This window comes from Colletotrichum costaricense (genome assembly GCF_030867565.1).
Source record: "Colletotrichum costaricense strain IMI 309622 chromosome Unknown Scaffold_13.1, whole genome shotgun sequence".
NCBI classification, from domain to species: Eukaryota; Fungi; Ascomycota; class Sordariomycetes; order Glomerellales; family Glomerellaceae; genus Colletotrichum; species Colletotrichum costaricense.
Window position 1 is genome coordinate 806,156 of NW_026848242.1, and position 27,596 is coordinate 833,751.

Sequence of the window (27,596 nt, forward strand, 5' to 3'; positions counted from 1 at the left end):
TTGTTGTTTGTTAGTCAGATAACATCTTATGGCCAGAGCTGGAGTCCATGTTAGGAGTGTTTGCTTGCGGACCCCAATCAGTCGAACCCACATGGGTGTCCCAATATGGCGAGTGGTCGAGACGAGGAGGAGGATGCAAGTATGGTGTGGTGTTGCCCATCATGCCTGTATCGGGGCGAGGCTCAGAGCAGCAGTACGGCGGTGGCGCCGGCGATTGAGGCAAAACGCAGGAGGTGGTCCGAGAAGATACAAGCAACACAACCAGATGACACTTGAACCTTGCGTTTTCAACGACACGAGGATCATGAGCAAGCTCAATTTTGCAAAACCGTAAATCGATGGATTGGTTGCTGGAGGTTGTAAGATTGTGATGGAGCCGACTTTGGTTGTTTCGGCTTATCCGGCCGTGTAGTCGACTAGACCGTAAGTCAGCAGGATGAAGGATCCGATGTTCAGGGAGTATGTACAAGCGGAGGAGAGGCAAAGACGAGAGTGAGAATAGGACTGGATGAATGGAGAAGAGAGGAGACACACACACAGAGAGAGTCCCGTGTACGCACACGCAACACAACACGGACCGAACAGGGTTCTGTTTACCTTTAGAGGTTCCCCAGCCCAAAACGAACGAGGCCCGAAGAGAGGCCAGGTCACGTCCATCCATCCGCATCCAGAGACGACGGAATCTCCACGTTCTTACTCTCTCACTGTTATTTGCCCCTCTCCGTCTGAATCACATCCACTCCCCATATTCTCGGTAGATTGTATACATGTCTCATGTACACACTCTATGATATTGAAAGTCACCAAATCTACGCAAGACCAGCGCCAGTCGAGACCGACCAAAGTCAGACAAGAGACGCACAAACTAAAGCAGAAGTGAAGAAGCGCGGCGGCGTATGCTGGCCCAACACACCAAGGCAAGCCTTCCCGCGCTGGTTCTTTCACAAGGGGTACAAAGGTCAGCAAGGCCCCGTTCCTCACCTCAGCGTCTCTCGTTTATCCAGAAGCACCTCTCTCGCCTCTTGCTCCCGTCTTCCCCGTCTCTATCTCTTTTTTGCCCTCTCATTTTCCAGCATTTGCGTGCGTTGGCTCTCTCGACTACGTCTCATACAAATCCAAGCCCGAACTACTGGGTTCGATTTCTCTTACACCTTCCCTGGGTTGACTTTTTGCAATTCAGTCAATCCTATCGCTCTCTGTCTCCGCAAACGGTGAAGAGGAGAGTCGACAGAGCCGAAAGCTAACGGACATATCCGTTAAGTACTCAGAATTAGGTGGCCAAGGCAGGCCGCAAAGTCAAGCAGAATAGCCAGCGGCAGCCAGACCGATAGAGCAAGCAAATCCATCAATCAACAACCGCCGGTCAAACCACCTTGATCCATCCATTAAATCAATCAAATCAGTCGCGTCCCCACTCCCCACGCTCTGCCCGTGTCCTCAACACGACACTGGATAACCTGACGGGACGGAAGCTCCCTCAAAGCCATCCTCCTTTGCCAACCCATCACATCCCACCATCCGCACCAATTCCTCCTTTCACCTACTTCCTTACCGCAAGGTACCCTAACTTACCTTAGACTCCGTGTCTTTGTCTCATCCCTCCATCTCACCCTACCTTACCTTGCCACACCACACAACACACACACACTACACTCCACCTCACTTCCTGCTCTCCGGCTTATCACGACTCACCCTACAGCGCTACAGCTTCTCACGCGCTTTTACCAGGAATTGAACCGCGCTTATTCAAAGCAATATCGAAAACCCATCTCAGAATTTCCAACAAACCCCAATCGTCCAACTGTCCAATACAGACTTCGGAACTCGGGAACAACTTTTTGACTTTACCAATTTTTATTCGGGTTCCCTTATTCCCTCATCTTTCCCCCTTTTTACACTCCCTCCGCTTGTCAAGGTACTCGACTGAAGTGCGCTTTGGTTTGCTACGGCACAGAGTACTTCGTCTGCCAAATACCCTCGCAAACTACCTTCACCTTATTGCCACTCAATGCCCGGCCGGTAAGGTGAGAGCTAAGAGGCAGCGAACGAGCCAATTCTGCGTGCCTGGGGAGACGGTTTCCGCACACACCCCGGTCTAATCCCTCTCCTTGGCCTTTTTCGTGTCTGGAACTTCTCTGGACCTCCCACCCCCAACTTTCTTCCCACCTCGCAACACACGCACACTCTATTTTGGAACGCGTCGCATCTCCCCTCTACCGACCTCCAAACACGACATAAACGACGCAAAAGTTCAAAATCGCGTCGAGACTGGGTATTTTCGCCCAATATGTCTCTCCTACATAGCGATAGCGGCTTGCTTTCCGCTCTCGCTACTGACTCCTCCTCCAACATCGCGTCTTCCAGCTCCACGCCTCCCACCAGTATATCCGATGTTGCCAGCCAGGCCTCAGAGGGCCCCAAATTAGACGACATCCCCATCATTCTCGAGACCGAAACCATTATTGAGACCGAAATCGAGGCTCAAATCGAAATCCCTGCGGATGCCATTCCGACTCCCGACCCTGCACCCGAAACGCCCTCGGAGCCCCAACCCGCAGCGCGCCCACGTCGGTCTTGCTCCGGCAAAGGTGTATACAACCTTTCAAAACTCAGTGGCACGGCGAACCGCGGTCACCGCCGCTCCAAGGGTGATATTGTCGCTGCTGACCGGCGCCGGACCATTTCTGGCGAGACGCTTGTCAATGGCGGAGCCAATACGGACGAAGTGGCGCGTGTCGCTAGCAACCTTGTCCGCGACGGCATTGACGCGTTGGACCTCCAATGGTCTGTTGGGGCTCTCAAGACACCGCGTGCGAAGAAGATTACTACGGAAAAAGCAGCAACGTCGCGGATTACTCGTCACACGGCGCGTCTTATCGGAACCCCTGTCGAGACTCTTGCGACTAAAGTCTCCAATCTCGGCAAGCGGAGTCGCAAAACCTTCGAGAAGAACATGTCCAAGATTCCCCGCGAATTGCGCCGCCTGCAAGACACCAAGGAGTTCACCGGCATTGACGAGAAGCCTGTCATCAGAACGGTCTGGTCTAATGGAAAGCTCGTGATCTTGGACGAAAATGGCAACATCCCTGCGCCACCGGCCAAGAAGGCCAAATCTGAGCCGCTCGAGGCCAAGAAAGAGGAGGTAGAGGAGAAGGCCGAGAAGGCTGCCGACGCCCCCTCCAAGAAGACGAAGCGTCACAAGAAATATCTCGATCGTGGACTGTATGCTGGCCAATCGGCTCCGTCTGATTTGACCAAGGGGCTGTCGATACCTGAGCAGAGAAAGCTTGCGCAAACACCGGAGCTCAAGGACTACGGTCGCCCCAACAAGGCCCTTCCATTGCCAATGTTTAATGGACTGCGCCTGTTGCTCAGCGGTCGCGATTTCAAGCTCCCCTTTGATGTTTGCAATCCTTTGCCGCCTGGCCAGCCGAAGCCCGACGACTTCCGCAAGATGACAAAGAGTTAGATACCCATCGCCGCTAGCTGACTCCCCTCACTGACCTTGATACAGATCGTTTCGTTGGCGATTCTCTGAGCCTGTGGAAGAAGACGCCGCACTTCATCGACCAGTCCAAGTGCGTCTGCAAACCCGAGGACGGATGCAGTGAAGACTGCCAGAACCGAATCATGCTGTACGAGTGCGACGACAAGAACTGCAACGTGGGCCGGGAAAACTGTACAAACCGCGCCTTTGCCGATCTTCAAGAGAGAAAGGCAGGTGGTGGCAAGTATCGCGTTGGTGTCGAGGTCATCAAGACGTCAGACCGTGGCTACGGCATTCGCGCGAACAGATGCTTCGAGCCGAACCAGATTGTCATGGAGTACACCGGCGAGATCATTACTGATGAGGAATGCAACAACCGCATGGAAACCAAGTACAAGGATAACAAGGTGGGTAAAGACCTAGTCAACTTTGACGCCCAGCAGAGCTAACCGCATCACCAGTGCTACTATCTCATGAGCTTCGATCAGAACATGATTATCGACGCCACGACCGGTAGCATCGCTCGCTTCGTCAACCACTCATGTGCTCCCAACTGCCGCATGATCAAGTGGATTGTCTCTGGCCAGCCCAGAATGGCGTTGTTCGCGGGGGATAAGCCCATTATGACGGGCGAGGAACTCACCTACGACTACAACTTCAGTCCGTTCAGCGACGAGAATGTTCAAAAGTGTCTCTGCGGCGCGCCGAACTGTCGAGGGATCTTAGGGCCTAAGCCTCAGGAAGTCAAACAGCCCAAGCCTCCCAAGTCGACTATCAAGGCTGTCGTCAAGAGCGCTGTCAAGGCGAGCAAGAGAAAGATCGAAACGATGATTGGCGACGAAGAAGACGGCGGCTCCGCAAAGAAGCGCAAGATCAAGGCCGCCAAGGGAGTGAGACGATCACTATCCTCGACCAGCCTGCTCACCAAGGCTGCGTCCAAGGGCGCGGCTACGGTTAAGAGACGTGTGTCGGCCATGGCAATTCTCGGCGGCACCAGCAAGACGAGCACCCCGGTGAAGTCGGCCAAGGGCACAAAGGCGACTCCGGCAAAGACAACAGCGAAGAAGGCAACCCCGAAGAAGTCGACTCCGAAGAAGTACACGGCTCCCAACCCCGCGCGCAAAGCTACCGCAGTCCGTAAGTCGGGCTCCGGAAAGATGCTCAAGACGTACGGAAAGGTCTCGCCCAAGAAGCTGAGCAGTCGTGCGCCGAGCATGACGATTGTGGCCGCGGGAGCAGAGAACGAGGAGGAACTTACCCCGGAGAAGAGCAAGGGCCAAAAGCTTCACAGAAGTCTTAGCAAGGCATCTCGCAACGCACTGGAAGAGCTCTCACGCGGTTCCACGATCCGTCTCGTAAGCCCTGAGCTTGTGAGCCCGGGGGCCACGATCACAGCCCGGCAAGATTAGGCGAACCCGTGGCGAAGTCTGAGCCACACTGCATGAGGCATTCACGATGCCTCATTCATCATATTGAATCTTGACGTCGACAAACGAGGGCGGCACGGATGAGTTTGGCGTTGGCAAGGTGTTTTCGGTCATTCAACAGGCGAAACGGAGGCAAGGCATTGTACATTACGGGAATCGAGGGAAGGACGACATGGTACAGGGGAGAGACGAACGAAGAAGTGACGAAAGGGGGGGAAGGCAATGAAAGACAAGGACGTCGAAGCTTCTTGGACGGACATCGGCCTCTGCCTAAGAGTTGGGCATTCTCGCTTCTCCCCTGCGATATCTGGCTGCATACGTTTTATCGGAACTGGGGGACTTCATTGCCAGTTGCAGAGAGGGTCTAATCATCTTTTTTTTACTTTTTTCCTCCTCAGACGGTGGTCAGCAGCAGCAGTTTTAGGCATATTTTATTTTTGACTGGCATGTTACAATTTTCTTCCGTCCATTGCTTCTGAAGTACGCGAAAAGACGCTAAATTTGATGATGACGCGAGGTGTGACTTTTAACGACAACCAATGGATTTATTCTCCAGCATTTCGTGACTAGCGTGAGGTTGAATTCGTTGACCGAGCCTAGTCTGTCAGGCTGCACGCGCTGGTTGAGGTCAGAGGGGTGGTGAGAGAGCGAGTATTTCCATCCGGGTACGAAGGTGAGGGAGGGAATCGAAGAGGTGAGGCGGTGATTGGGTGATGTTTATGACCAATCGACACACCGAGGTGGACTCGTCGGTCAAGAGAGAAAGGTACGTACCGAGTAACTTTGGAATGGAACGCTGCATGGACCTTTTATTTATGTAGGTACTCCCGGGCGGCGGGACCCATTTCTCCCCTTGGCCTTCCGCCTACGACCTCTGGGCTCTGAGACTGTGACAAAGTCGTGGGCGGGCCTGTGGCTGCCCTGTGCTGAGAATAGTTCCAGAAGCCTGCCTAATTAGATAGGGATTGGGAAACTGCAACCTCGGGCGCTGTGGCGAAGCGACAAACAGCAAACGGCGCTGGGGAACAGCCGTTGGGATGAGGTTGGCCGCTGGCGTTCGCGGTACTCCGGTTTCGCGACGAGTTGGATGAGGTGACTGATTCTGTACTTTTCTTTTTGCTTTTTGGACGTCGCCAGTCACTTCGCTCTCGACTACCAAGGCGTCTCGGTCTAGGGTGGAGTCTTGTCTCTTGTCCCCGTCCTTTCTGCCTCGTCGGGCGGTATCGGGCGGTCCGCTACGGTTTCCTAAACATGGCTGTTGTTTTCTCTGTGTTTCTTTGTTCTCTAAACTTGGCTTGCAAAAGGGTTGCACTCTTGGCAGACGGACGTGCTCAACGCAGGCAGGCGGCAGGACGAGGTGTGGCGGCAACACGCCGGGTCTTACTCCGACGACAGCTGAAGCGAAACACATATGGTGTGGCTTGTTGTGGCTAACCCACCTACCTTACCTTACCTATTGGTAGGTAGGTATGACGGGCAAGGGGAAGTAGAGCCCCATACCGTCTGCCCGCCCGTCTGTAAAGTGGGGCCGTTAGGGACACCTGATTGACGGTGAAGGGAGGTCACGCTTTTGGCTCGCCGAACACTGACTTTACCCGGCCGGTGTGTTTCTTCCGTTTCTTTTGTCAATGTCATTCCTCTCCCGCCAATAAAACCCAGGGCAATCAGCTTCTACCGGTATCGCTCTTGCTTTGCGGTCATCGATTCGCCGTTTAGGAATGGGGAAAGAAGAGCCTCAATTAGGTATCTGGTCATACGCGCCACTTTGACCCAACCAAACAACGGCTGGGTTGCTCCGCCACCCACTCTGCATTTTTTGAGCCGCATTTCCTTGACTACCTTGGTACCCCTCCATGATCATTGCTTTCCACTCGTCGTGTGTTTCTCAACTACCTACCTACTTTCGGGAAAGGCAGACTTTGACTCCCTTTCCGCAACCGCGGACGGTGCTTCACGACCACTGAAACTGACACTCAGTTGCTCAATTCCGCACCTGCGTACTTACGAACATGCGCCGCTGCGCTACTCAGTACCTTTTAGCCCCTCCCCGGGAGCCTAGCTCCTGGATCAAGTGGGGCCGGGGACACACCGTCATCCTTGAGCGTCATCCTTGAGCTTCACCTTCCCAATTCCCACGACATACCGCAAAGTTGCAAATCTACACGAAAGCACGAGGCAACCAGCGCTAAAGGTACGAGCCACCTTTGATATCCACTTTTTTGGTCGGATGCTTTGCTTTACATTTCCAACTTGTTACAAAAATCCAAAAACTTGATTCATTCGCTATGCCTGAGTTCTCGCCCTGAGGCTAAGTCTATCTAATTTCTATTTTGTCTCGATGCTGTGGAGGGGTCGCTTCTTGTGTGTTGGGTGGTTGTTAATGAACGAGTGGCTGTGCCCGGCCAGCGGGTTGCCTTTCTTTCCTTCCCTGTCCTTCTTCGTCATATGTATGTTCGTCCTCGTGTTCCTTGTAGCGGCACCTTTTCCCCTTCCTGCTGTCTGAAGGTTTCTTGTCTGTGGTAGTCGCCATTACGACTGGTGGCGGTGAAGTTGAAGGACGTGTCGTCCAAGGCGCCAGTCATGGGTGTGAGACCTGGCCATGTCAGGCAGGTCGTGATATGGCGAGTGCCATCGAGAAAGGGCTCATTGTCTACGAAATTCCTTGTTAGTCTCTGACAAACGTCTTCAAGGCCAGTGCCATGTTGAGAGACTCGGACTCACTTATCGACCAGCCGGAGTCCTGATCGTCGTTGTCGTGCACCCAGAGCACTTCTGGTGGTAGCAGTAGGGACAGTAGGCATCGATCTTGCAGTTGAGCGGGCCAGAGGAGCAGTTGTGCTGAGAGAGGAGAGTTGGTTAGCAAAAGGACGAGACCAAGTGATGAAGAGCTGTGCGTCTCTGAACTTACGCAGTACCAGACGGTGATCTTGACGGTGGTGGGCTTAGGCATGATGGGCGTGCGTTTGGAAAGCTTAGCAAGTGTATGAGCTGATTTGACTGCTGTCTGTTGCGGTGCTAGTATAATGCGTCTGGTTTTGATGTGTTTGTATGTTTGAGTTGATGATGCTTCTTCTGTTTCGTCTTCGAGATGAAGGGAATTCGATGGGCTTATAACCTGTTCTGTTGAGGCAACAGTTGCAAGTGTAATTGGAACAGTCCCATGGCTAGGAGTCGCGCGAGTGCGCATTTCCCAATCCCCTAGTTCGCAAACCTCGGTGAGTATCAAGCATCTTTGTGGTTTGCACGCTTTCTTCGCGTAGAAAAGTCTCAATGGAGCACTCTGGGGCTGGGTCTTTTTTTTCGGCTTCGCCTCCCTCCCCGTCAACTCGGTATACCTACACTTCCATGAAATCCGCTTCCCACTCCAATCGTTTTCCAAGTTGGCCTTGGCCTCATCCCGAAGAATGCCTATCTCTGTTTGACTCTTCCAAGTTGCCTCGTTGTGTAAGAGTGGCCGTTTTCCGTTTCTCTTTCATCTTACAAGACATTACATTACGGTGTACTCCGCCACACCGCTTGGTCTCGTCGGTATGGGAAAACTTGACCGAAGCTCACTTGTCTACCAATGCTACGCAGACCGGAACAGCCCTGTCTTACAGACTGAGGACTCTCTCCCTTTATGGAATGTACCTTGGCTGTTGTCGAAGTCGGTCTGACAACGTTTCACAGTACCTGTCACCCAGTCACCGGATGAAGGCGCCTCGAGTCAAGATGTCATCGAGTGACCATTACTGGCTTTGAAGGGCATGTTCTCAGGCGGATCTTGACATATCATACTGGCAGCAACGCCCGGTTGACCGCAGAGTGCTGCGCAGAGAGTTTCTCTTTTACATGACGTCGAATTACGACACGAGGAGGTCGCCACTCTAACGTACCATTACGAGGCACACTACGACAAGCACGAAGAGTTTCGTTTTCCGAAGTCCAATTTGCAGTTGCAATCCTATTGCTGGGCCGATCATGGCATATGATCGCTCTAGTTCTCAGGCGTCTATGTACATGATATTGCATTGCCCCCGTCGTGCCCATAAACCCCCCATGCCAATAGCCGGTCTCTCCCATGCCTTACCACCACGTCTCCTACAGCTAAAAGACATCCACTCAGACACTCGTGTCCAAGACAAATCACGCCCGCTCAGTGATCAACACGCTGGCGGACTATTTCGACCGTGCAATTGCCGCAGTATTGGTGTCCGCAGCCGGGGTTGGTACAGAACACGACAATCTCAGGGTTGTATGGTCCTTGTCTACAGTGGTCCTGGAAGCAGAGGCGTGTTAGTCGGAGCATGTCGTGGACGACCAAAGATGAGCAGGGACGGTGCTGTCACTTACACAGTACCAGACCTGGAACTCGATATACTGCTTCTTGCTGCTAGAACTGCTGCCGTGGGACTTTCCGCCGCCGCGGCCCTTGGAGCCTGAGCTCTTGTGGTGAGCCATTGTTGATGCTGATGTTTGATGTGGTTGAAAGAGATGACTGAAAGTCTGAGAGTGATGGAGCGGTGGTATTGGTAGTGCTTGATGAAGTTTCTGAAAACCGATGCTGGTATCGAGGGAATCACTTGAAGCTTTGTGAGTGCAAGCAGCTTCTTTTATATCCTCGGATTCGGTCCTCTTCCTCAACGAAGCATTTGTAAATCCTCACGTCCTTACATCCTCAATATCAAAAGGCGCGCAGTTGCGCAGCTAGCTTCCTCTGTATTTCCTTGAATCAAGAGTCACAAATCGCAGATGAGCAAGTAGCAATCCTCGATTTTCCTCTTCCTCAACCATTTTCCTCCGAGGCTTTGCTTCTTGCGCCACCTCCCCGGTGACAATTACATGTTCTCCTCTTCCTCAATACCAATCGTTCCCAAGGTGGGCCTCGCGCGCCTCTTTTTTCCTCACGTATTTTCCTCATATCTCCTCCCGGTGTTTCAATCAACGTATTACAATGGGGACCGATTTCTCGCAAAGTCAAAGTTGGCCTCATGGTCTCATAAAAAGAAAGAATCGTTCGGTAAATGGAGGTGTCGCCGCCAGTCTTTTTGCTTTGCACTCGGTGACCCGGGGGTGTACGATTATTCTTGGCCTCCCCTGTGGCGTCACTGCCGCCTCCGACGTCGCCCTTCCCGAGTTCCCGGTTGAAAGGGCACCTTCCATCTCAAGGGCGGTGGGAACGTTGTGTATGTTGTGCATCATGGCCTGCATGGCGGACCACCACCACCACCACCTCTCTCCCGAGGCCGCGGGGTGGGAGACCCCAAGGTATGCGCGAGGCACAACGTTCGCCACGAGGCACCCTGGCGCCATACCCCAACGTAGTATCTTACCCCTACCCAGGGACTTTTTTGCATTTTCATAAGAGAGCCTAACTTGATCCCATCACCCCTTCCCATCTAAAGTCGTCCGCGCACGAAGCGAGGCAGCAAGTACCGAGACACGGCCGCGGCATCTCAGAGACACACACCCCCCCTATCCCGCCTTTCAACCAACGCCCTTTGCTTACTCGTAAAGCTCACAGCCCCGAAGCCTTGGTAGCCAATAAAGATGACGGGGCTTTTCATGGGTCTCCCTGAACCGCACTCTGGGCCGCATGCAGGTCCTTTCATGTGATTTCCAAGGTTCCGCGAATCCTACTGTGAGGTTGATGTGACGACGGGCCTCGACGAGGCCCCATTACATGTTCCCCCAAACTGAGGAACGAATCATGTCGTTTGAATTGAAAGCTTTCAGGGCATTGGCTACTTTACGAGACTGCCTCGAGGTGGGCCTCGAGGTGTTTGTGGTGGCTTATCGGACGGACCATGCTCGGATTGGTGTTCTAATAGGAGGTCATGAGGTATGCATACATCACAATGTCTAAAGGGAGATGGAAAAAGCTATTGGCATTGGAGCTCTATTGGCACGATGAATAGGTAGGCGGCATTTTGGCTTTCCTCCCGAGGGTGCCTTGAGTGAGTGGTTTTTCAAGTTCTCGGGCAAATGACGTGATATTACTCGTCACTGTTCTGAGAGAATTGCGCCAACGTATGATGAACAATTTCAACAGCTACATGGCTCGCTGGATGTAGGCAATCCAAGTGGCATGTGACATATCCATGTGAACCTCGGAAGAGACCGGTCGTAGTTGAATAGAAACGTTGCCCTGTACTCGGAAGGGCACCGCGTTGGCTTACATCGGGCCTATAGTCTAGTCTCATCCACGGATGTGACATTTCCAGTACCCGAGTTACGAATTACCATAAGAAAACAAGGCATCCAAGTTGCTCTGTCTTTTCATTACGTGAAGCTTAAAGGAATTGTTCTTGTCTGCGGCCTGTAACTGCAATGCAGTTTCTGTGGAGTCGGGCTTCGCCACACTTGATCAACTTACACTCCATTCGGTATTGTCCACTGCCTGTTTGGCATTTAACCCCATGAATTCACGGCATTGCATGGTTCGAAAGAGATTCTAGACTTTCAAAAGGCCGAGTAACGTTGCAAAAACGAAAACAGAGATGAGTCCATTGAGGAGGATATGTCGTGAGACTTTCTAGTCTAGTATCTAGCAAATGACTTGCGTCCTAGACCCCTCTAATACATAGAGAAACATCCAATGAAAAGACAGTAGTGAGCGAGGAAGCTGTACGTCGTACCCAGTCGGTATCCTAAACAAAAGAGATAAAGCCCAATCAAACAGTCGATCCAGCCTAGGCCCCCTAGCAGGTCGCATGCCTGTATTGTGAGTCAGGTGAGAGCGACTAAAAAGGACACAGCAGTAGATCCAGCCAATGAAAGACAAAGGAAATCTAAGTAAGTGGGAGCGAATTGACAACTTCAGACTAAACTTCATCCACCCTCAAACACAACTCCGAGTGGGCGGAACGGTTTACACCACCCCGGGAAATACTCCTGTTGCTCCCCGAATCGTGCATTGTCCTTGACCAAGGGGGTTCAAAGTAAAGTACTTTCGAATGACTGTGTGTGCCGTGGGTAAGTTGGTGGAATTTGCCGCCGCCGCTGCTGCTGCTGCGCTGGCGTGGAGAAAGAACGAAGCATCATTGAAGGCGACTATCGTACTCTGCGAGTCTGAACTTGGCAATAGGTGCAACGTCTGGTTTGGCATGATGGGCAGTAGTCGATTTTCGTGGTCATTCCAGAGTCACCGCACTGGCACTGCTCAATGTCAATCATTGCGTGGGAGAAGTGATGATGGATTAATTTTGACTTACACACGTCCAGACCTCGACGTAAGTCTTAGATCCCATTGTGATGGGTTGAGTGATCGCGCGAAGAGATTGGAGAAAAAAGTAGGAGATTTCTAGAAAGCTCGGAGAGAAGAGTAGTAGATTCTTAGATGAGTATATCTAGCAGATGCTTAAGAGGAAGTTGAAGGCGTTGATGGTGTGATGAGACGACACTTGTATCTCAGGAATCAATCCATCTCTTTATACTTCCAAAACCTCAAAATCAAGTCCCACGTCCCCTCGAGCGTATCGTCCGCAGAGTCCCACTGACATTACAATCGACGGCCGTGTCGAGAAAGCCTGGCCAAGGCAATGAAATTGTTGACCAACGAGGTTTCAAGCCACCGTACAAAAGTCACTAGACATTTCTTCACGGGAAGCCTTAATCGGTGACAGGGCCGACGTGAATGAGTCGTCTTGGTGGAGACTCCTGTCGTCGAGCTGGTGCCCATCGTGGCTGTTCCAGAAGGCATCCTGCTTGCCTCGGCGAAAGTTGGCGCAGTGACGAGTTCACACTCCATAGCGCGACGTCGAAGACCACAACTGCGCCTGCCTATCAAGACACCTCCAGGCGATTGGCATGTAACGTCTGCCCTAGTAGGTCCCGTACAGGTGTTTCGATATCCAGAGCGGTGATTCGAGGCGATGCTACGGTATGTCCCAGTGCAGGCAGATAGGAACACCTACGGTGGGTGATCTGGAACAAAATTAGCCCAGACATTATTCAAGGAAATATCCACCAGTGATGAGGGGAAGAGGAGAATATGACTCCTTGTGTCTTGCGCCGAAAGTACGAAGGGCGGCAAAAGGACGCCATGGGCCAGCATACGACGTGGGAAGCCATCCAAATTCCCAAAACGAAGCGAGCTTGCGGCTCTCGGAGGAGGCTCTGCTGTTGCGGCTCTGCGGCTTTTGTCGGTACTTTTGAAGGAGTTAGTTGACAAGGATAGACTCGAGGACTGCCCTGAGCATGTGTGTTCCACAAGGGCAAGGGGAACGTTGCCCTGATGCCGCGATCCTCACCGACAATCAGGCAGCCACCTTCCCCTACCTGAAACTGAAGGCTGATTTCTAAAGGGAGCAGAGCCGCATCCGTATGCCCAAGATGGACCTTGGGCTTGCTCGACTCAATCCGGTTTCGATTTGGCCTCGAAGTTGGGATAGAGTCATGCCTTCGTTCCAGTTGTAGCTATACTTCATCGACCCAGGCATCGGATGCAGCCTTAACTCCCACAGGTGCGCGTGCGTGTTGCGTATGCGGTGTGTATGCCGCCAAGACGAGAATGACAACCGGTACTTGGGGTAATCAAGGGAGAATTGTTTGCCGGACCTCGCCAATTTCCGATGTGAGGTGAGATGCGAACCGCCGGTAGGCAGCAGTCTTGTGAAGAGGGGACAGAGAAGGCGTCGGATTGTGTTCTGGAGCGAGGTGGGAGTGAGGGGGAAATCGACATGCATGAATTGCGTAAGCATGCGGAGGTCTTGTCGATATGCAGGCTCCATGCTCGGTTCATTGAGATAACATGTGTCACGTGATTCTCTTTGATATCTGCCGTTGTTCGAGGTCGTTTGGTAGAAGAACGAGTGTAAGCTGAAGAGAAACTTCGAATAGTTTCGGAAGCTAGGTTCTAGTAATTATCCGCCGGGAATATACTTCTGAGTTGGTCATTGTTTGAAGTTGAGTTGGCGATAGGTGAAGGTAAAGTTGATAGAAACGAACGTATGAACAAAAGGTTGTACAGCAGCGAATTAGGACTACTGTTGTCAGATGAGAGGTAACAAAATAGAGATATAGAAAGACCTTGGCCTATCAGCCGAGTGTACTACACTCAATAAAACTTACACAGCGTTGTCGTTGTATGGATAGCGTCGGCGGGAAACATGCAGCATCCTATCCGTGCCTTTCATTCGCCAGGATTACTCGTCTGTCCTCCGACTGGCGCGATCGAATCGTGGGGAACGAACCATCTAAGATGTAGTCAAGTCGAATCGTGCCATTGAGGGTGTCCATATATTCATGAGTGGGGTGTAGGTGATCATCCATTCAGGTGTTGTTGCAGCAGCTGTCAAGAAATTTATGCCAGCGACGACAGACAAAGGACAGAGGTGAAGAAAGGGGGTAGTTGAGCTTCTTATACTTATGGCTATGCGGCTCTTTGAAGCGGCTGGCCACACGAATGCGACGACATCTTGTGATCCTCAGGCTGATATCTATGGTCCTGGTGGCCAACGCCTAGGCAGAGCCACACCTTCATCAACTCTCCTGGACAGGTCATGCGTCTGTGAGGAGTTATTGACCCATGTGCCGTACACAGCCTGATGATCTGACCGACCATCACCTTGGAAGTCGGTGGAAGAGATGCACAATCTTCAAGGCAGGCCTGAGTGTAGCAAGCTGTTGGACCAAAGTAGGAATAGGCGATATATGACAGACAGGCTGAGTGAATAAGAAGATGCCGAGTGCATGATCCTTGACATCTTGCTTTGAGGCTCAGTGCTGGAAACCCATCAGGCACAAGTAACCCAGGCCGGTCCCCTCAGCGGCGTGATAGAGGGATGCTCCCAGTAAAGTCGTAAGATCTTGATGGCCTGATCATCCAGGATTTAGATCACCTTAAGTTGGACAGCAATTAGATAGTACTGGGCTGTTGAGTTGAAAGTGCAAGAGCCTGCTTGCTTTCGTGTTACTTTTGAATGAAAGTATTTTGTAATTGTTCTCTGGAAATGACTCTCATCGGTGTGTGTTATTTGCAGTTTGCCTGCCCCTCAGTAGGTGGTGGTCTTGAAGATGAGGTGGTCAACTGAGCTCACGCTTATCATCAAGGTCTAAACGATAGAACCAAAAAGAGTTCACTCCCCCGTAGCTGAACTGGGGGCTACATCATTTGGTGCTCATACTGGGAAATTCGAACTCGAACTTGTAGCCTGTCGTCGAGTAGGCTGTGGGCACGATTGATTGTGGACCTTGACCACTCCACCACCCAGCCAGTTTGACCTGACCCGTCGACCTAGACGGGCGCCTTCTGGCTGGTGACAGGGCTAGACTTGGAGGGGTATATGAGGGCTTTCCCGCTGTTCCTGGGCTTATTCAATCCGGGTTGCGTAGGTTGATATATTCTAGAGAGTCATCGTCACCGGGCGTAGCAGCCTAGTATGTCGGGCGTCAAGGGTGTAGCATTTTCCCCCACCCACGCGCGGCTGAAGATCCGATCGCTTGGACACGAGTATCTGTAAACACTGCAAGGGGAGGGGAAGGCATGTAGTTATAACTTGAACCGCGTAAAGGGCCTCTTTTGGCCACCGAAGCTGAAACCTATAGCTCTTGATGGTTACCAATGAACCGTCAGCTGATGAATGAAGTCGGCTGAAAACATCGACAAGCCACGTTACCGCGTAATGCCTCACGAATCAAATAGAAACCTGTCTCGTTTCTTGATACGCGATTTGAATCATTCATTGGAACTTGGCAGACAGACGTGTTGTCGTGGGATGAATCAGCATGCCCACTCATCTGGGGGATTCTTCATGTTCGTTGGACCAGAGTGAGACAAATGAAGGCGCAGTACCTAGGTAGCGATCAGAGATTGGATATCGAACGAACCACGCATTGCGGATTGCCTGGTGAATTTTCCGCGGGAACTTCTCCTCGGGGAACGAAAGGGCAGTGTCTCGCGGCTGAGAGTTGCGTGTCGTCAATTGGATGTTTTGGGATATGGCAGATCGGCATGATCCAGTAGAGAGAGAACATGGTGAAGGGGAAATCGCAAGTAGAGTGACGCCACGCAGGTGCGGTTGTAGGGCTGAAAGCCACTGTTCTCGTTATTGATCCACTTCAGCACAAGGGAGCCATTGTTCTACGCATGTTCTGCAGCGTAAGGTACCTATTGCTACCGCCCCTGTCTTCCCTGTACCCGCTATCTTTCAGCCCTGTGTAAATTGACAGTACCTTACCTAGAAGTGAGGTACCTAGCAGTAAGGTACAACGAGATTGACACTGCATCCCATGCACGCACCTCCGAGCGCCCAGAACTTGTCCGTCGCCCCGGCACCAATTTCCGGAAAGCACGACAACGATCTCCAATCCTGCGCATTTGCGTATTGTCGCATCGTCTGCGCAGCTCTACAGCTCGCAGCTGGTCGCTCGCAACTTCCACGCTCTCTTTTGGTCGCCGACTTATTTAATTTGTCCTCTTTCTTGTTTCCATGTGCCGGAAATGATTGCGCCGTTGCAATGTCCCAAGCCACCAGCACGAAATGTGCCTCGCGATGGGTGACGCGCATCATCCCCCTCATCATCACTGGCACAAGCGGCTATGCTACCTACGTGGTCGTGGCCTATCTAGGCGGTGAGCTGTTCTCATTCACATGGCTTCTTTTCTCTGCTAATCTTTCGCTGTAGTCGACTACCTGTATAGAACCAGGGGTGAGCATGGCGCCGCCATTTCGACAATCACCCTCTACCTCTTCTTCTACCTCCTTACGATCGCCGCCTATCTACGAACGTTCCTAAAAATCAAAGCGGACCCTGGCTTGGTACCGCTCGGCCCACAGGCACAACAAGCATCAAGAGAATCGAGCAAAAAGAGCAGGCGCAGAAAGGAAGGAGACTTGGAAAGTCAGCCTTACTTCACAGGCCCCGATCAGGACCCGGACAGCCCCGGCTTGGAAGGATTCTACAGCAAGGACGTATTTGCATGCGAGAGTGACGGACGGCCGAAATGGTGCTCAGAGTGCCGCAATTGGAAGCCCGATAGAGCTCATCATTCGAGCGAGGTTGAGCGATGCGTACGAAAGATGGATCACTATTGCCCCTGGGTCGGCGGCATGGTGTCGGAGACCTGTGAGTTGATACCGTTTATGGCACGGGTTCAATACTGACAGGAAACAGCATTTAAGTTCTTTGCCCAGTTCACTTTCTACTGCACTTGTTATTGCGCAGTTGCGCTGGGCCAGACAGCCTACTGTCTAGCTTTACAGGTGCGCGATGGGACTGTGGACGGGAGAACGATCTCAGGCGTCGCCATCGCAGGTTTCTTTGGACTTTTTACATTCCTCATGACTGCGACTTCTTGGCGGTTCATTTTACTTAATATCACCAACATCGACGCCCTTCGAAAGTCCTGGGTCCATCAGCTCGCAATCAGGGTACCAAACGATACCCGGCCCGGAAATAGCTACGGCTTGATCACATATCCTCTACCAAAGTATCCACAAGGGATACCTACCTCCTCGGACGCCACCATCGATAGCGAAACTCCCCGCGATAGACTAGCTACGCGCACCTTTGCCATTGTCAGGACCGAACCAGATGAAAACCCGTGGGATCTCGGTTACGCTAGGAACTGGACGTCCATTATGGGGTATTCCTTGATCGACTGGCTTTTGCCCATACGCGGGTCACCATGCGCCAATCATGACAGCATGGAGAGTGACTACGAGATGGGCCCGTTTATACAAACGCTCAGAGAACGGCACGGTCTACCTGGCCCAAGTGGTTCATCTGGCGGAATGGAGATGCAGGAGCTGAGAGATAGCAATCGTTGACCGAGGCCTGAGCATATGGAGCGGCCTTGGCACATTTAGGCGTTAAAAGGGGTTGGGCAATTCAGGGGGGCGGCGTTCTATTTTGGTTTATATGCCAATATTCACACACCTACACACATACGTAACTAACGTTAAGCCTTCTTATGTAGTAATTAATTCAGTATATGGAAACTCGGGCAGATCAGCTCCAGCTTACACGCGTTGCCGGGATGTCTTACACCACAGCCTTCTGATGTGCCTAACTGTACGGCCAGATTCAATAGGAATATCCGGACGACTGGCGCTCCAGCAGCCACCTTATAGACTTATTCTGGGCGTGTTCAACGTTCACGCGGACCGGCCGACCTAGGAGATCCACCGGGCCGAAGAAGCGTCCACCGAACGGCGGCGGAAAGGGTGGGGCCGATCTGATGTCTCGTAGCTGCCCTATGTCCAAGGCATCATGGACTTGTTTGACAGCCTTTTCTGGCACATACGACCATACCCATTGGAAAACTCGGGATCCCGTCCGCTCTCCCATAGATAAGCCAATGAGGGCCGGATTAGTAGTTGGGTCGGTGACGACCAGCGAATACCTGGTGTTGTATGTTTTTGACGTTTTTGGTGAAGATATCGTGATTGTGGTGGGTGACGATGTTGCGATATCCTCCATGTCATCGGTTGGGGTTGGTTGGCGGTAGCTCTTGACTTTGTGGCACGGGCGCCATACAGCTCTCTGGTGCCCTTGTGACCCTTCTTTGGGTGTCCGTTCAATAGATTCTTGGCTGCACTTGAATCGATCGTAGAAGACTCTACGAGTGGAGTAAGGCTGCAATGAGGGGAGAGATCTTCACACTCATAGACTACTTTCGTGTTGTAGACGGACTTCTTAGTACAAAAGCAGGCCATTTCCTCTTCGTTCATCATGGCACGTCGGTGCCGAACTACCGATCTCAAACTCCAAACTCCAGCCTCCTTGCCAATCGTGAAATCCTCCATGCCGTAGCAGTTGCTGTGATCCTGCATCAAATTGAACCTTCGTATACCTAATATCCTAAGCCAGACACGTGGAAATCGGAACTTCAATCCGGGTCTGAACAGTCGTCACACTTTGTGTGATTACAAGGCGTTGCGTTGCACTTCATATTGTCGTTCTCATCCGTTCCGCATAGCTCGCTATTGTTGTTCTCGCTGCACTCGCAGCACTTCCAAGACCCTTCGGGCATGGACTTTGTGCTGTTGGGAGGGAGCTCCGACGTGTCGGAGTCGTTCCCATCGTCGGACCTAGGAGAGTGCTAGTCAGTTTATGATTCAGAGAGAAGGAAACCTAGTTCGCTGACTTACATATCGTATGATTCGAGTCTGAAAGATCTGAGAGGCACGGAGACAGACTTCAAAATAGATTGAGAGATTGACTGTGATTCAGGTCGAGCAGGTCGAGTTTGGTGAGAAACAGATTCAAAAGAGCGTGTATCGTTCGATACAGCTTGATATGGAGTAGTGATGTAAGTTATCTAGGTCTAAGAAGGTGATAAAGATGAGATAGACAGAAATACTAATTTGCTTCGGTATATTCTTTGAACCATAGCAACAGGTCTCTAGTCTCATTATATATGTGATCAATTTCTACCATGTTCAGATGACACTGAAGGCGGACGTATGCCTTCCGCATCTTCAGGACGAGCACTCCAGTCTCAGATCAGAGAATCGGTTTAGATCGCTTTGCGCAGGTCTACCCCATGGCCGAGCTCCCTCGGACGTGGCTCAAAATGGCAATGATACATTCTTCCCGAACGGAACGTTCCTAGAAGAAGGTGTTCTTGGCCCCCGCTCGTGGTTCCAGCGTCCGATGGGTGTGCTGGATCTTGCGTCAGTCGTTCTATCTCGACCAGTACAGCATAGGGCTCCGAGACCAACCCCCACCCGCAATGCCAGGAGAAGCCATCTCAGCTCCGGAGAGGTTTCCAAATAAGGACCTGAGAGGAAAAAAAGCGGTTCCTGACTGGTTGTCTCAAAGGTCAACATTGGAATCAACATTCTTGGGCTGACGCCGGTGATGCGGTTACGCCTGCTCTGCTACCCGCCGCATGTCTCGAGAGCCGCAGCGGGATGACCGAGCTCTTCAACTAGTAACATGGGGGCGAATCCTGCAGGCGGTGGGATAGGAGTGGGCCGTGTTAGGTGAATTTCTCGACTTCATCGCCGGCACTTGGGTTTGGCAACCAGTCAGCTACTATGCCGCGATACCGCGGGACGGAGACGAGACCGGGAGCCGACCCCAAAGAAGACCATAGGGCCGTGGCCGTGGCTTACCTGTAAGGATAAGGCAATGCGGGACAAGGCAACGCTAACAATAGGGCAGCCTTATGGCTCACCTTGAAGCTTATAGTTTGACAGAGGTAATCCTGCTGTTGTGTATGGTCGAGTACCGCAGACACCTCGGCCTGCTTCCGTGCAGCTTTCGATTTCCTTCACCACTCCCCTCTGCCGAAATATAGTGAGGGGTTTCCCATGTACGTCGCGCGCTTAACCCGGGGGTCCGTCATGATCGAGATCCAGGCCATCCATCTCGTAAACGTAGGGCTGAAGCGGGGTCGATATGTTGACTTCGGGATACTACTATTTATTAGCAACAATGACTCGTTCTAAGACCCCTCTTAGTCCAAACGGACTAGCTTTGCGAAGGGACGGCGCCTTGTTCGAACCCCAGACAAGCCACTCCGTGAATTTTGCAGTGAATAGAGATTCCCACATTCCAGCCGAACGGTGGACCGCACAAGGTGGGTTTCAGGGTGACTGGATGCCTGATAGTTTATACCAGCAAGACCCTCCGAAAGAAGCCTTATGCCATATCGTCGACTTCTGTGCAACCGAGCCTCCTACGAAGGGCGGTGGTCAACGGAATCACGGGAACCCAGGTTTGACACGAGAAACCCCCGATCCGAACCACCAAGTGAGTGGATGCCTAGCTGCATCGCAGGAAGCATAGTAATCGTCATAGCATTACGTGAAGCGTGGGGTTACATATGGAAGCGAATTTGTGTCTTATCCTCCGTTACTTGTGGTGGGATGCCGTGCCTCGTAGTCGGCGGCAGCGAGGCTTTGCGGCCGGCGCAGTGTCATGACCAGTCCCCATGTGCGAGGAGATATGCAGCCTGTTCTTCATTTTTCTCTTCTCTTCAGATTGGTCAATTAAACGCTAACGCTAGGGCAGTAGACGCGGCATGCAGTCTGAGAACCGGAGGACGAGTGTTGATCTCCGTGATCTGCCAGGTTAGTGAGAAGGTAGAACGTCTTGATGAGGTAGGTATGTCATAAGCTTAGTATAATCAGAGGTGAAGTGGGGAAATTAGATTGGATAGACTGACTCTGGATTCTGTACCACCTGCTTCTTTGGATAAACAATGTGCGAAATAGTGACTCGCAGCCTGCTGCTGATATCATTGGGGTCGATTATAGAACGATGTAGACGCAGCAGGCTCGCTGGACTCTTCAACTCAGACCATCCGGTGACGGTAGACCAGAAACAAAATATTCTCGGCTTGGAGGCTGAGACAGAGCATCAAAGGTACAAGAGACCATGATCCACTCAGTGATTCAGCTCGAGGTATTTGTGATGCTTTAAAGCTCGGCACGCGGCGTGCTTTAATTATGATCTTGCAGTCTCGTGTTGCCTTTACGGCTGTTGCCTGATGGGCGCCTTTCTCATAGACTTATGAGGCGCTGGAAAGGCGCGCAATGTACGGAGCACTAGAGCTAGGAATGTCTTGAAACGTATTTCTTGGCACGGCCGAGGCTGCGTCTTCCAAGAGCTGACATACGACACACCATCATGAAGGTTGCAGCTGTGTGACCGCACCGCTCAGGACTAGTTTAAACGTTGAGAGAGGGCGAGGATGATGTTCACACGTGAAGAATTGAATCGGCGTGTCCGAATTATAAGCTAGATATAGGGTAATGACGAAGAAGGATGCAGAGACGATCCTGATAGGGAACCAGCCAAGATGCAGATTTTGCACGAGCCTGATGAGACTTGATAGCGGCTTAAATAAGCGGACGAATGATGCAGCATCGCGGCGTAGCAATTTCCTCAATGGCGAATCGCGAGAGGATGAAGTAGGAGTATTAAGAGCACCCAATGAGTTCGTGCAAGATGGACTGTTGTCCTCAAGGGACTCAACGACGAAGAAAGCAGAGTAATGGCATGTTGACGAAACCAAGTGGTATGCAGCCTCATGTCGTCGGACGATGAGATTGAGATGTAATGAAGCCTTCCCTCTCTAAAGTAGATGGAGCCGATGTCGTTGCAGCAGGTTGAAGGATGAGCGCTGCGAGCCCGGACGTCTGCGGGTCATCGTTGGCTAAAGGTGGATCCCTAAAGTGCCGCTGACCAATTGAATTCTCGGCAAAACCTGACCTGTTGCAAGTGTACGTACCTAGCTTCGACAGACACTAAATGGCAGGCGCGTTTGCAGGCGCGTTTACCTCAACGACCTGCTAATCTCTGCGTATAAGAATTATCCGTGCAACAACACCTCAACCATCTCATCGATTCCAGACAAACGGCTGCACTGGGCCTTTGTGTTGTTGGAAAACGAGGGATTAATCGAAAGTGGACGAGAAGGAGAATTCTGTTTATCTACTTTGCTGTCAACGACGTCCGGTCCATGTCGACCCAAGAAATTCGCCGTTGAGAATCCGGCAAGCGAGCAGGGGGCCTCACGACGCCTACCGACGGCGACTCGGCGGCACCCAACCGACGTGATATCATGTCGTCCTCACAGCCCTTCCGGGAATCTTCCCCTATCCCCGGCATCGGCAGACGCAAATCTCAGTTCACCTTCAAGCAACTGTCCCAACTAGCGACTTACAATACATCGTGCCCCTTACGAGTTGTAGCCCACATTGACCTAGATGCTTTCTATGCACAATGCGAGATGGTTCGTTTGGGCGTGCCTAAGGACCAGCCTTTGGCTGTCCAGCAATGGTACGTGGCCCTTCCGTCTGATCATTCTGTCAACTAACAACCCTAAGGCAAGGATTAATTGCTGTCAATTATCCAGCACGTGAGCACGGCATCGGTCGTCATTGCACTTTGACGGATGCGAAGAAGCTATGCCCTACATTAGTTGCCCAGCATGTAGCAACTTGGCGAGAAGGCGACGACAGGTGGGCATACCGTGATGATGCTGCTGCCAACATCCAGAGCGACAAAGTCTCTCTCGATCCGTACCGCCTTCAGTGCAGAAAGATTCTGGCAGTCATCAAGGAAAGTTTGCCTGCGGATCAGCAAAAGGTTGAAAAGGCCAGCATTGACGAGGTTTTCCTTGACCTCTCCGCACATGTCCATGCAGTTCTCCTGGAACGCTTCCCCGAGCTGAGAAACCCACCACCTTACGACGATCCGACGGAGAATCTTCCAGCCCCGTCCGTGGCAGCCCTGGACTGGCAAGCGGATGCTCTCATCGACCTGAATGAGGAGGAGGAGTCCGTGGACCCAGACTGGGACGACGTGGCGATCCTTATTGGGTCTGAGATTGTCCGCGATGTCCGAAGACAGATCCTGGAGAAGTTACACTACACATGCTCCGGAGGTATTGCCAAAAATAAGCTGTTGAGCAAGTTGGGCTCCGGGCACCAGAAGCCCAACCAGCAGACCGTCATTCGAAACCGAGCCGTGGCCCAATTTCTGTCAGGCTTCAAGTTCACCAAGATACGCAATCTCGGGGGGAAGCTTGGCGAAAACGTGGTCTCAACCTTCAACACTGACGCCGTCGAAGAGCTATTGGCCATCCCTCTGGATCAGATGAAAGCAAAGCTAGGTCAGGACACCGGAAGCTGGGTTTTCAATACCATTCGTGGCATCGACGCTAGTGATGTCAACTCCCGCACACAAATCAAGTCGATGCTATCGGCAAAATCGTTTCGGCCCTACATCAACACCCCGGAACAAGCCCATCGCTGGCTGAGGATCTTTGCTGCCGACATCTTCGCCCGCTTGGTTGAAGAGGGAGTTTTGGAGAATAGGCGTAGGCCGAGGACAATAAACTTGCACCACCGGCATGGCGGCCAAATGAAATCGCGCCAAGGCCCAATACCCCAGGGCAAAGCACTAGATGAGCAAGCCTTATTCGAACTTGCGAAGAACCTCTTGAACCAAATAATAGGGGAAGGCAACGTCTGGCCATGCGCCAACCTCAGCTTAAGCGTGGGCGGCTTCGAAGACGGCATCACAGGCAACATGGGCATCGGCGCTTTCTTGCTGAAAGGAGAGGAAGCCCAGGCGCTAAGGCAGAGTAGCCGCGAAGCAAGCGATATGCCCATTCCTGAAGAAAAGCCGCCAAAGAAACGTCGGACGGAGGGAGGGGCGATCCATCGCTTCTTTGCACGTAATGTTTCCACTGACGAAGAAATGCCGTCCGACGGTGCATCCGCGAAGAGCGATATCAAATCCCGAGAAGAGACTAAGTCAGGTGAGCCTTCCATGGCTGTTCCAGGTACGAGTCTGGCGCACGAGGAAGGCAATGGTGGCTTCCATGAGGTGCCAACCACGGGCTTCGTATGCTCGCGGTGCAACACGGGGTTTGAAACGCCAGAGGAGCACCAAAGCCACGAGGATTGGCATTTTGCCAAAGATCTACAAGACCAGGAACGTGGCAAGCCCACACTTGCTCAGCACTCATCTGCCACCCGCAGCTCTGGCCCAAAGACTTCAGGAACTTCGGCCAAGCGGGGAGGCCGCGGCGGCAAGCTCGAGCATGGACAGAGCAGACTGAAGTTTGGATGAATCCTGGTGATATGCCCGTCTTTGCCAACATCACGCCAAAAGTCTGTCGAGCGGGTCCTGCCGCCTGATACGCAACGAGACTTGGAAGTTGGTAAACTTTGACGCCCTGAGGCCTGGTCCAAGGGTCACCGCAGTACAGGAGATTGACGGCAAAGCCCCCGACGAACCTGAGGAATCATCACTGATGGGCGTTTTCTTTCCAAATTCAAGCTTCACCAAGCGAATTATGAGGCGAGTCTTACACAAGGGTACCCACCGGGCAGGGACGACATGACTTCGGGACCCGGTATGGCTATCCGTTGTTGCCCAGTTGGGCACCCGGTACAGCAATTTGGGAAGCAATCCTGTCTCACAGTAGACTCAGTCGCGGACCTGGGCGTTGCTTCCGGCCTTGCGCCGGGTTACAGTCTATCGGAGGTCGTGGTCATATGAGACATGAGGACGGATCAACTTGGCGAACCACAACGGCCTGACGGGACAGGGACATACATGTGGTTGAGCGTCTCCGCAGGCGCAACCGACGAGTTGGATGGCTACATGTGGATCGAAACTACCCGCAAGTGTCGTCATTCCAATTCCCGCCTGTAGCCTTCCGCGACGCATCCGGATCCTCATGACCCACGGGTTGAACCAATATTGGGAGCGCCAGGGGCAGCAGTGCCAGCGAGCAAGGCTTCGGACACACGATTTACAAAGATGAATACAAAATCTTGAATAAGAAAACGGCATCCAGTACGTTTGTGCTCTGGATGGAGGAGGCCGGCGCACATCGGATCCCTGATCGAGGCCGGTTCCGTGATACTGTTGGATCGAGGTTCACGCATCGTTTTGGTTGCGTCTGGATTGACACAATCCGGATGACGTCTGCAAGTGATTGGTTGCTAATTAGGCATCTTTTGGGCCAAGGTGGGTTGGGCCACATTTTTGGCGCGAGGCATTGATACCCAACGTTGCCAACCACCACCTGGCACCGACGCACCGTTACCAACTCCCCGACTAGCAACACTACTCTGTCTCCGTATCCGTACTAACCACACAAATCAGCGTTTGCGGGAAAAAAACACGCACTCGCCTTGTCTTGATCCGTGGACCATCGCGGACAAAATGGAGACTGGAAAGGAAAAGAGACGGGGCATTCCCGGCAGTCGGAAGCGATAGGCCACCGCTTCGCAGCGATGCACTGGGGCCACATCGCCGACCCCGAGTGGGTTCGCAGCAACGGCGAAGTCAATTTTTGATGAGGACACCGCCAACAACCGCCGGACGATCAAGAGACAGGGCAAGAAACGGCATGCTGCGCCGTCAAGTCGCGAAATGGCCGGCAGTCGAGGGCAAGGGTCCCAGGAAACGAACGTCCGTCGTCCCACGCTCCACAGCCACGGGGTTCTCATAGAAGTCAGCCCGGGGGGGGGGGGGCGGGTGTCATGACTGTCAATGAGGACGTGCATCGAATAAGTAGTTTTTGCGCCCTGAAAAGCGCGCCGGCTGGTCGCCGTCTGAGGCTGGGATATCCCGTCCTGGTAGGGTACCAACAGCTCGGTCAGTCAGACTTGAGGAAATTGAAAGGGACAGAAAGAAAAAAACAAGTCAGACTCCAGGCTTGCATCGTCTAACCATTCTTGCCTTTAGCAAGCTGACATAGGCAAAGAGGTCATCTGGGGCTGGAGAGTTGCTGGGGAATTGCCAAATCAAGTCTGCCAGAAAACGCAACTTACGACACTGGCTCACACGCTTGAATTCCAAGCGCGCAGACTATACATGCACTTACGGACTGGTTTCTGCATTTAACACTTACCTGTTTCCAGAAGAAATTAGCCTTTGAAGTCCACGAATGTTTCCCAGCTTGTTCAACGGGGATCGACACGGATTGTAATGTCCAAGCGGTCTCCCGTAGCATCCTGCTCAACTTTCCAAAGTTACACAGACACAATAGAGTACACACTTCTTCTTTAGCCTCGGCAAGCAGACTGCCGCTCAAGGAAATGGCCTAGCGGATGTTGGAAAACGCCACTACGCCAAAGTAGTCAAACGTCTTCTCGATACATCCTTGACAAGAACAGCCCAAAACGCCATAGAACGACGGTCTAGAAGGGACTACTCACGAGCCACATCTTCTCCAAACTACTTCATCCCAAGCCGATGAATGCAATTCAGCCTCAGCTACGCCAAATTCTCAAACAAGAATACTTGGGGCGGAAGGTCTGGATCCTTTTCGAACCCCCTATAGGCTATGAGGCAAGCAACAGCACCGGACCTCACGATACCCGGTCCTAGGAGAAGGGTTGGGCTCAATCAAGGGGAATGGCGGATCTCAGACACCCCAAGGACGACCATAGGCCATTGGAATCAATCTACTTTGAGCTGCTGCCAATCTTCTCGCGTTTTCGGCTCAACAGCATCTCCCGCACGCAACTCTCTCGATTGGGCCTCGACATGCCGTGTCGCATTGGATGAGTTTCGACTTTCTAAGGGGCGGAGGCAGGAACAAATAATACGCGCACCATTGAGCCGACCCCCCCGGTGCAGCGAAATTCGAGCCTGCTGTAACATGGAGGACAAACCTTCGCATTGGATCTCACAACAGCTCGCCATCATGCCGTCTGTCTCATCTCTACCCTTTTGGAGCTTGACACGACATTATACCACGTATAAGGACCGCTTGGCTGCTGCATCTTTCTGGCTGGGTTATTGGCCAGCCTGAGAGCATGTACCAAGCTGGCCCGCCTTCATTGCCTTTTGTTCGTCTTACGTGCGTCTGTTTGAACAGCAATGGCGACAAAAGCAGGTAAAGGCAGGCCTCAATATTCCAACGAATACCAACTGAGTGTTTGGATGCGAATTACGAGTGCGTGTGCGCCAACAGCCCTCGCATGTTTGCTTCTTCTCACAAGCGCAAATACTGTACTACTGTACCTATCCAGACGTACTCACGCACGTCACCGTGGATGTCTGTTTGATGCGGTCCTAGTCATCGGGGCCACCCAAGTGGTGGTCGTGGTGCGCGCTAAAACGGAGCATCGAAAGCCCCCGGACGGGACGTTTCCTGGGGCTGTCCTGGACTTGGACAGACGTGAGTAAGATTTTGTTGTTCATAGGCAGTGCGCGCACGACGCAGGGAAGTTCCTCGGTAACCCTTTTGGGCAGCGCGATCAGTCAACCCAACC

At 52.3% G+C, this 27,596-nt stretch overlaps 11 protein-coding genes across 11 annotated transcripts, besides 1 other annotated feature; 6 read left to right on the forward strand and 5 right to left on the reverse strand.

The window, feature by feature from the left end:
• Window positions 1-10: 10 nt before the first annotated feature.
• CCOS01_11707 (uncharacterized protein) lies at window positions 11-667 on the reverse strand (the record flags this gene model as incomplete). Its single annotated transcript, XM_060459859.1, has 1 exon — window positions 11-667. One exon carries the CDS (start codon window positions 665-667, stop codon window positions 11-13), a length of 657 nt encoding a protein of 218 aa, XP_060309690.1.
• Window positions 668-774: 107 nt separating this feature from the next.
• Window positions 775-1,215, forward strand: CCOS01_11708 (uncharacterized protein; the record flags this gene model as incomplete). Its single annotated transcript, XM_060459860.1, has 1 exon — window positions 775-1,215. The coding sequence occupies one exon, from the start codon at window positions 775-777 to the stop codon at window positions 1,213-1,215; it is 441 nt and encodes a 146-aa protein (XP_060309691.1).
• A 1,072-nt stretch (window positions 1,216-2,287) lies between these two features.
• Window positions 2,288-4,896, forward strand: CCOS01_11709 (SET domain-containing protein; the record flags this gene model as incomplete). Its single annotated transcript, XM_060459861.1, has 3 exons — window positions 2,288-3,464; window positions 3,515-3,894; window positions 3,949-4,896. 3 exons carry the CDS (start codon window positions 2,288-2,290, stop codon window positions 4,894-4,896), a joined length of 2,505 nt encoding a protein of 834 aa, XP_060309692.1.
• A 2,459-nt stretch (window positions 4,897-7,355) lies between these two features.
• CCOS01_11710 (uncharacterized protein) lies at window positions 7,356-7,864 on the reverse strand (the record flags this gene model as incomplete). The annotated part of the gene is made up of 3 exons (XM_060459862.1): window positions 7,356-7,564; window positions 7,636-7,752; window positions 7,819-7,864. The coding sequence occupies 3 exons, from the start codon at window positions 7,862-7,864 to the stop codon at window positions 7,356-7,358; spliced, it is 372 nt and encodes a 123-aa protein (XP_060309693.1).
• Window positions 7,865-9,049: 1,185 nt separating this feature from the next.
• On the reverse strand, window positions 9,050-9,354 carry CCOS01_11711 (uncharacterized protein; the record flags this gene model as incomplete). Its single annotated transcript, XM_060459863.1, has 2 exons — window positions 9,050-9,172; window positions 9,247-9,354. 2 exons carry the CDS (start codon window positions 9,352-9,354, stop codon window positions 9,050-9,052), a joined length of 231 nt encoding a protein of 76 aa, XP_060309694.1.
• Window positions 9,355-11,946: 2,592 nt separating this feature from the next.
• Window positions 11,947-12,030: a sequence feature (Short protein (CCOS01_11712, KAK1518892.1) was converted to a misc_feature.).
• Window positions 12,031-12,842: 812 nt separating this feature from the next.
• CCOS01_11713 (uncharacterized protein) lies at window positions 12,843-13,580 on the reverse strand (the record flags this gene model as incomplete). Its single annotated transcript, XM_060459864.1, has 2 exons — window positions 12,843-13,043; window positions 13,245-13,580. 2 exons carry the CDS (start codon window positions 13,578-13,580, stop codon window positions 12,843-12,845), a joined length of 537 nt encoding a protein of 178 aa, XP_060309695.1.
• A 2,773-nt stretch (window positions 13,581-16,353) lies between these two features.
• CCOS01_11714 (DHHC zinc finger protein) lies at window positions 16,354-17,666 on the forward strand (the record flags this gene model as incomplete). Its single annotated transcript, XM_060459865.1, has 3 exons — window positions 16,354-16,468; window positions 16,522-16,962; window positions 17,011-17,666. 3 exons carry the CDS (start codon window positions 16,354-16,356, stop codon window positions 17,664-17,666), a joined length of 1,212 nt encoding a protein of 403 aa, XP_060309696.1.
• A 1,061-nt stretch (window positions 17,667-18,727) lies between these two features.
• CCOS01_11715 (uncharacterized protein) lies at window positions 18,728-18,871 on the reverse strand (the record flags this gene model as incomplete). Its single annotated transcript, XM_060459866.1, has 1 exon — window positions 18,728-18,871. One exon carries the CDS (start codon window positions 18,869-18,871, stop codon window positions 18,728-18,730), a length of 144 nt encoding a protein of 47 aa, XP_060309697.1.
• Window positions 18,872-20,189: 1,318 nt separating this feature from the next.
• Window positions 20,190-21,229, forward strand: CCOS01_11716 (uncharacterized protein; the record flags this gene model as incomplete). Its single annotated transcript, XM_060459867.1, has 4 exons — window positions 20,190-20,216; window positions 20,405-20,563; window positions 20,855-20,918; window positions 21,063-21,229. The coding sequence occupies 4 exons, from the start codon at window positions 20,190-20,192 to the stop codon at window positions 21,227-21,229; spliced, it is 417 nt and encodes a 138-aa protein (XP_060309698.1).
• Window positions 21,230-22,414: 1,185 nt separating this feature from the next.
• Window positions 22,415-24,432, forward strand: CCOS01_11717 (impB/mucB/samB family protein; the record flags this gene model as incomplete). The annotated part of the gene is made up of 2 exons (XM_060459868.1): window positions 22,415-22,632; window positions 22,680-24,432. The coding sequence occupies 2 exons, from the start codon at window positions 22,415-22,417 to the stop codon at window positions 24,430-24,432; spliced, it is 1,971 nt and encodes a 656-aa protein (XP_060309699.1).
• A 1,237-nt stretch (window positions 24,433-25,669) lies between these two features.
• On the forward strand, window positions 25,670-25,825 carry CCOS01_11718 (uncharacterized protein; the record flags this gene model as incomplete). Its single annotated transcript, XM_060459869.1, has 1 exon — window positions 25,670-25,825. One exon carries the CDS (start codon window positions 25,670-25,672, stop codon window positions 25,823-25,825), a length of 156 nt encoding a protein of 51 aa, XP_060309700.1.
• Window positions 25,826-27,596: the final 1,771 nt, after the last annotated feature.